Raw genomic sequence first — 8,650 nt, forward strand, 5'->3', positions numbered from 1 at the left:
CCATGGCCGCCGGGCCTGCGCGTCCGGAGCCTGTGCTCCGCCACGGGAGAGGCCACAACAGCGGGAGGCCCGCGGACAGCAAAAAAAAAAAAAGAGAGAATAGCACAAAGGACAGGAGGGCAGTAAATAGAAGTAAGTTGTTACAAGATTCTCGGATTATGTGTGATGTGTTATAAATTCATGGTAAACTGTAATACATTAAAGATGAATGTTCTAAACCACAGAGTAACCACTAAAGAAAAAGAGGTACAGCTAGAAAGCTAACAGAGGAAACAAAAAAAAGTCTTGATTAATATTAAAGAAGGCAAGAAAAGTAGAAAAAATGAGGAATAAGAACAGATGGGACAAACAGGAAAAATAATAATAAGATGGTAAATTTAAAATCAACCATATCAATAAATCATACTAAATGTAAATGGATTAAACACCTCAATTAAAGAGCAGGGATTGCCCAACTGGATAAAGGAGCAAGAACCAACCATATGTACACACTTCATATATAAAGACACAGATTAAAAGAATGAAAAGCGATTTATCATACAAATACTAATCCTAAGAAACCTGAAGTGGCTATATTAATATCAAATAAAGTAGATTTCAGGACAACAGGTATTATCAGAGATTTAAAGGGGCACTGCATAATTTTAAAAAGGGTCAATTCATCAAGACATAATGATCCTCAGTGTATGCACCTAAAAACAAAGTTTCAAAATACATGAATCAAAAATTGACAGAACTAAGGAGAGAAACAGCATATCCACAATTATCGTTGCAGATTTTAATGCTTCTCCCTCTACTTAATAGAAGAAATAGATTTTTTTAAAAGCCTGTAAAAGTATAGAGATTTGAACATTATTAACCAACATAACCTAATTGACACTATACTCACGGAACACTCTTCCCAACTCACTTTATGAGGCCAGCATTACTCTGATACCCAACTCAGACTAGGACATTACAAGAAAAGTAAAATACACTGCTGGTTGAAATGTAAAATGGTGTTAACAGTGTGACTGTTTCTTAAAAGTTAAACTAATCATATGATCCAGACTAGGTATCTACCTAAGAGAAATGGGCATCTGTCCATAGGAAGATGTGTCCACAAATGTTCACAGCAGCTTTATTTATATTAGCTCCAAACTGGAAACAACCTAAATATCTAACCATATATAAACAGATGAAGGAAACTGTGGTATCTGCATCTAGACAGTGGAACACTACTACTCATCAATGAAAAGGAATGAACTACTGATACATATAAACATAGATGAATCTTTAAACAATTACGCTAAATGAAAGAAGCCAGACCCCACCACACACAGAAAGAGTAGATACTATAAGATTCCGTATTTGCAAGATTCTAGAAAATACAAACTGATCTAGAGTAATAGGAAGCAGATCAGTGCTTGCCTGGGGGTAGGGAAGTGGTGAGTGAGGGATTACAGAAGGGCACGAGGAAACTATTGGGGGTGATGGACATGTTCATTATCTTGATTGTGGTGATGGTTTCATGGGTGCATACATAGGTCAAAACATCAAATGGTTTACTTTAAATACGGTACTTTATTGAGTGATAATATACTTCAATAAAGGTGTTTTTTAAAAAAAACACCAGAAATATTTATTTTCTTGATTATGAGCATGCTTAACAAACCACTGATTGAATTTGGGGCACTATTCTAATCCTAGGACTGTAGTTCCCTGCCACTGAAGGGTCAGTCTGGGGAGTGATATTAAAAGCCAGGTAAAATTCTAGGGAATTTTAGATAGAAGTAATCAGAAAACACATGCTTGAAAGCAAATTAACTCTACAAACTGCCCTAGGTCTCAAAGCAATTTAGATGCCTTTCCAAGAAAAAGAAGCTCAAGAAAAGAAGTTATTCTTCTGGAAAAGAAGAAACATCCCAACACTGTAATGTCCTTTAGTTCATTTCATGGTTTTCTGATAGTCAATGTATTTTAATACAGAACAGATATGGTGACTTATTATTTTTTTTAAATCAATCCATGTAATTTACCACATTATCAGAATAAAAGATAAGAATCATAGGATCATCACAACAGATGTAGAAAAAACACCTAATACCAATTTATGATAAAAACTTTCAGTAAATTAGAAATAGAAGGTAACTTCCTCAACTGACAAAGGGGCATCTATGAAAACCTATTTTAGCTAACATAATACTTAATGATGAAAATGATCATACTTAACGATGAAAAACTGAACCCTATGATTGGGAACTAGGCAGAGATAGCCACACATTTCATTTATTCAGCATTGAACGGGAGGGTCCTAATCAGCATAATGCGGAAGAAAGAGAATAATAAAAGGAATACAGATTAGAAAAAAAGAAGTAAGGCTGTCTTTATTAGCAGATGACATCAGTATGTACAAGAAAAATTCTGATAAATTTAGAAAAAAGCTAATAGAACTAATAAGTGAATTTAACAAAGTTGCAGGATACAAATTCAACATATATAAAAATCATAGCAACAAAAACTGGAAAATAAAAAAATCATAGTAGCATCAAAAAAACCCATAAAATACTTGGATATAATTCAATGAAATATGTAAAAGACCTCTGCTCTGAAAATACAAACTATTGCTGAGAGAAATTTAAATAGACCTAAACCAATGGAGAGATATACTATGTTCATGAAGTGGAAGATCGACTATTATTATGATGTCTATTCTCCCCAGACTGGTCTATAGATTCAGTGTAATCCTAAACAAAATCCCAGTTGGATTTTTTTGTAGCAATTGGCAATAAGACTAACATTTATATTGTAAGGCAAAGTTCCTTGTTTTAAGAAAAATATTCTTAAAAATACACAAGGTTGAAAAACTGAGAGTACCTGATTTAAGACTTAGAGTAAATAAGACCATGTTGGCACCAACACAGGCAAATAGATCAGTGGAAGAGAAATAAACTCACACGTACTTATGCATTCAACTGATTTTCAACAAAGATCTCAATGCAATGTAATGGAAAAAGGACAATCTTTTCAGCAAATGGTGTAGGAACAACCAGTCATATGGAATAAAGTTAATCTCAAATCATACCTCTCATCATTCACGAAAATTAACTTAAAATGGATCAGAGACTTAATTGTAAAAGCTGAAAGTATAAAGATTCTAAAAGATAATAAAGAAGAATATCTTCACCACCTTGAGGTAGGCAAGGATATCCTGAGTAGAACTGAGAAAACACTACCCATAAAAAAATTGATAAATTAGACTTCATTAAAATGAAAAACTAAAATAAAATAAAAAAAAAAATGAAAAACTGCTCATCAAAAGATACTATACGAAAATCAACAGTCACACCAAAGACTGAGAGAAAATGTTCACAATATATATATTTGATAAAGACCCTGGATCTAGAGTATATAAAGAACTCCTCCAATTTAATAATAAAAAGACAAACAACCCAACCAAAAAAAATGGGCAAAAGACTTAAACAGCTTCCAAAGTAAAATATACGAATGGCTAATAAGCAAATGAAAAAGTGCTCAACATCATTAGTCATCAGGAAAACACAAATTAACACCACAATGAAATACCACTACACACTCACCAGAATAGCTTCCTACCACCAAATTGTTGGCAAGAATTTGGAGCAAATGCAACTCCCATCTGTGGCTGGTGGGAGTGAAAGGTGCTACAGTCATCTTGGGAAATGGTTTGTCAGTTCTTAAAAAGGTAAACATACTCTCCCCTATGACCTATCAATTCTACTCCCTGGAATTTATCCAAGAGAAATGAACACAGAAGGCCTAGTACAAGCATTTTCATAGCAGCTTTATTCATAATAGCCTAAAACTGGAAACAATTCAAATGAACAAGCAAATGGCTCAACAAACTGTGGTACTTGCACACAACAGAATATTGCTCAGCAGTAAAAAAAAGAATGAACTGATATATACAACGTGTATGAATCTTAAAAACATTTTGCTAAGTGAAAAGCAGTCAGACCCAAAAGAGTACATATTATATGACTCCATTTCGTTAGACCTCCTTCCAGTCAGCCTACGCCTCTCTGGATGCTCTCAGGAGACCCAGGGTCTCTCAAGGCCTGGCCCTGAGTACCACTTGATGAAGCCATCAAGTCCAGCCCCCAATTCCACATAGAGCCCATAGACGTGCAAATATCTAGATCCAAAGGCCACTGGAGGGGCTATTTCTTGGTCAGCTTTGGAGAATCAATCCTCTGTTGCATCTAGCCTAAATCTCTCACTCTCTAATTTTAAACACAGATGATCATCGAGTCCCTCGACTTCAGTAATAAAGAAGAGATGCACTCAACAAACAGATGCAGAAAGACAAAGAGAGTTCACAATAGAGAGAACAAGAAAATGAGGAACAGAGAAAGAGTAGACAGCCTTTCAGGAGAGAAGTACCTGGATGTTAGGGAAGTAATCAGGGTACAGACGAAGCACCCCTTCCTGCTGTACCATCTGACATGTGATGCAGGAGAACTTCATGGTTAAGAGCATGGGCCTGGAGGTTGCCTGTCAGGGTTCAAGCCAAGCTCCTCCTCTTATTAACTCCATGACCTTATTCAACTTGTTCCAGCAAGAGCCATTTGGGGGAAGAGCAGAAACAGCACTGAAGGTTTTCTCCAAAGGCTGAAACCCAAGTTGTAGGCTGGCTTTGTAACTAACACCTAACTGTAAGTGCATTCTGCGTAGCATCCCCTCTGGGCACCAGGCAGCGGGGCAGGTGCTGTTTCCCCGGAGAGCACAGGTAAGCAGGTACCCACACACAATTGCCCCTGTCCCTGCCCATGGAAAGCGGGATCCCCAGAGGGGTCTGAGCCATGGAGCTCAAGCCACAGCCCTGATGCTTCAGCACCAGCACCATGAGTGGGTCAAATGGATGGGTTAGTGCCCACCCAGTGTAAGCTGTGGCCTCTCTCCCCCACATAGGACCTGGCCATGTGGTGGGCAATAAATAACCCATACATGCTTAGCATGGGTGGTAGCAGAGGCTCCTGCAGTTGCGCCACTGCAGATGCCTGCCTGACGGTCTCCTTATACTGGAGATGACTGGGATCCAGACCCCCGGGCTGAAAAGACCTCGAGAGCTCCCACCGGTGGGAAACCTGAGCCCAGAGAAGGGAAGTGACAGGTCCAAGGTTACCCAGCAGTCAGGGGCCGAGCAGCACGAGAACCTTAGCCCAGTATTCCACCTAAGGATGGGTGCTCCCCATCTGAGGGAGACCCCTCAGTCCTGCCGCTCTGCGCAGCAGGCAGGACTTCCTGGGGAAGCTACCCCTTCCACCACCTGAGCTCCGGACACCCCTCCCTGCCCACCTGAAAGCCCTCAGGGGCCCACGTGCCTGTGCTGCTACTGCCAGTGCTCCAGGAGAGTTGGGCCTCCCGTACTCTAGGCACCTTGCACTCTGATGACCTTGCATAATCCCTTCGCCTCCCTGAGGCGAACCTAAACCTTCCCAACCACAGACTGTGGAGTGGGATCCCCATAGCTCTTTTGTGACAAACAAAAGCAGAGATACTCCCAAATGCCTCTTAAACATCCCGCCCTACTGCCCTGCAATGTGGTTAAGCCCTGCCCTGGCTGAACTTTGGCTGAGGACTGAGGGCCCTCTTAGCTCATATACTTGGGGATCTAAGGATACAGCCCCCTCTGACATCCAAAAGAGAAGCTGGGAAATCAGCTGCATCGGGAGAATGGAAGGCCAGGATGTCCTTGTGGGATGGATCCTTAGAACCCTTTCCCTCCCAGGCCAGGGGAGGAGGGAGAGATTGGGGGCCTGCCCAAGGCCACACACATGCCTGTGACTCCACTGGGACTAATACCCGGGGCTTCTGAGGCTGGCTTGGCACTCCTTCTGACTTCTTACCCTTTCCACCTCCAAGGGCAAAGCTGTCTTGTCTAACTGACCATCCTCTAGCCTGGGTTAGGCCCTGCACTGGTTCAGACTGAAGCTGCATTACATGGTGCTGCCTTTTGGGGTGGGGACTCAGGAACCACATGATTTGGAGGTGCTTGGAAGAGGTGAGGACAAGGCTGCTGAAGGACTTGGGTGAATGATGCCCACCCTTCCTAACCCAAAATCCACATGGGCCCAGGCCTCTGAGACCACCAGGGGAGGACTCAGGCTTTCCTGGCTTAAGGGTGGGGCTTTCCCAGCTCCTGCAGTCAGGTGGCCCCAGGTCAGACCTGGACACCTAGAGGCTGACCCAGAACAAGTTCACCTTTGCTTTCACCCTCCCCTGGCAAAACTCCAGAGCCTCAGCCTATGGCTGGCCCACCCTTCCCCCAACCAGAGAAGGTACTCACTGATGGGGGCGTGTAAGGCCACGTGCTCCTGGTAGGGCGTGTAGTACTTGTACTGCTTTCCACAGAATTCACAGGTATAATTGCCGGTTTCTGTCCAAGGAGAGGAGAGTGTGGGACTGGGTGCCTGTTCCCATCCAGAAGCAGCAGCTTGCTCCCTCCCCACAAACCCCTCCTCATTCTGGGACCACCAACTAGAATCAGGAGCCCCCTTGAGTCAGACTGCCGGGTTCAAATCCCAGCTCCTCTATTTCAAGCTGTGTGACTTTAGGCAAATCTAATAACCTTTCCATGCCTCAGTTTTCCTATCTGTAAAATGGGGCAATGATAAGGCCACCTTATAGGATTGCTGTGAGGATTAAATTTGTATGTCACATGCTTAGAACAGTACCTGGCACACGCTGTCCTCCTCCATCGCTCCACCCCCAGGCCCCGGTGCTCAGGAAATGTGTGGTGTCCTGAGTTGACCTCCAGTGCCAACCTCTTTATCAGCCCCTTTTCAAGCCTTGCCCTCTGCAATGGCCACATGTGGGTCACCTTGTCTCCAGGGCCTTCCCTGCCCCCAAACGCCCCCCCACCCCCTGGCAGAAGGGGCCACGTCTTCCTCTTGGGTCCCACCGGACTTCATCTTTACCTCTCTTTTGGCACTGCCTAACTTCTTTCTTCTTAAAAATTTCTGATGTAATATTGTTCACTGGGGGAAAATTATAAAATACTGATAAATACAAATACAAAATTTTAAATATAAGAGAAACTTCAATCATCTATAATCCCCAAAAAAGAGCAGCAGCTACCCCATAGGGTGGAGCATTCACCTGGCCACTTGCCCCGGACCCCACCCTGCACTCCCATCTCATCTCTCACTGACGTCAGCCCTCTGGCTTCTACGGGCCTTGAATTAGCCGGTCCTGATCTATATGTTCTTTGTAACCTGGTGCATTCAATCAACAATATTTTGTAGACATCTTGCTCAAATCAATAAACATCGATCTCGACGGCATTTATTGGCTGCCTGGTTACCACTGGACTTTGGAATTTGCTGAGCCAGTCTCCTAAACCAGAGGACATTGAGATTGTTTCAAAATTTTTCCCTTATAAAAAAATGCTGTGATCCATATCCTCGTAGAAATTTTTGCACATCTGCTCATTATTTTTGCACACCACTGCAAAATAAAGATTATTGTTCATAATCTTTGCACATATTTCCTCAGGATAAATTAAGGGTCTGCATTTTTAAGGCCTTTGATCACCACAGCACCAACTACTTACTGAAAGACTGGGCCAATTTTCGCCCCCATCAGAAAGATCTCAAAATGACTGTTTCCATATACTGTAGCCAGCATTAAGTACTATCATCTTCTTACTGTGCCCGATAGGGAGAAATACATTGCACTGCTGGTTTTATTTTCCATTTCTTTGAGTTCTAAGGAAGCTATTTTTGAGGATTAATGAACTACAGTTTTTCTTTTGTGACTTTCCTATTTGTGTTTACAGTCAATGTTTCTGTAGGCATGTTTACCTTTTTAAAATCGCTAAGAACTCTATAGATTAAGGGCATCAACATTTCATTCGACATGTTACAAGTATGTTTTCTCAATTGGTTTCTTAGTCTGTTTATGCTCTTTTCTCGCAATATAGAAGCTTTAAAAATTTTGGTAGCTAAATAATTGTTGTTAACTGATTCATGACCACGGTAAAGATACATTATTGCTCTTTGTAGGCTCTGAAGTTGTTAGATCAACTGTATTAATTGTATTATTCAAACTCTATATAACCTTTATTTCTCTCCTTGCTCTTTCAAAGACTAAATGTTGTGATCAATCCTTCCAATTCATTGTGTTTCTGAATTTATTTTGTATATTTAGATATAATGTTGTTTGATGCAGACAGGCTCATGAGATCAAAACCTCCACTTTGAACCATATCCTTTGTTAACATTACACTATCTTCTAACACAGCAGTTCTCAAAGCATGGTCCCTGGGGCTAGTGGCAATCAGCATCGCCTGGGAACCTGTTAGAAATGCAAATTCTCGGGACTTATTCAAAACATTCTGCAAGAAAAATCCTAAGGATGGGATCCAGTAAACTGTGTTTTAACAGGTCCTGAAGAAAATCCTGAAGTGTTAGAAAGTTAAGAACCACCACTCTTTTTTTTTTTTTTTTTTGCATTACGCAGGCCTCTCACTGTTGTGGCCTCTCCAGTTGTGGAGCACAGGTTCTGGACGCGCAAGCTCAGCGGCCGTGGCTCACGGGCCCAGCAGCTCCGTGGCATCTGGGATCCTCCCGGACCGGGGCACAAACCCACGTCCCCTGCATTGGCAGGGGGGGGGCTGGCCGCAGCCACA

General features: G+C 42.0%; 1 protein-coding gene across 2 annotated transcripts in view; it reads right to left on the reverse strand.

Annotated features, from left to right (window-relative positions):
• Window positions 1-8,650, reverse strand: part of ZNF618 (zinc finger protein 618) — a 187,392-nt gene that overhangs the window by 30,445 nt on the left and 148,297 nt on the right. For both annotated transcript variants that reach the window (XM_007449737.1, XM_007449738.1), the window contains one exon: window positions 6,308-6,397. In XM_007449737.1, the coding sequence (XP_007449799.1) occupies window positions 6,308-6,397 (90 nt within the window). The remainder of the gene's footprint in view (window positions 1-6,307; window positions 6,398-8,650) is intronic.

Source organism: Lipotes vexillifer, unplaced genomic scaffold (assembly GCF_000442215.2).
Source record: "Lipotes vexillifer unplaced genomic scaffold, Lipotes_vexillifer_v1.1 scaffold230, whole genome shotgun sequence".
In the NCBI taxonomy this organism is placed as follows: Eukaryota; Metazoa; Chordata; class Mammalia; order Artiodactyla; family Lipotidae; genus Lipotes; species Lipotes vexillifer.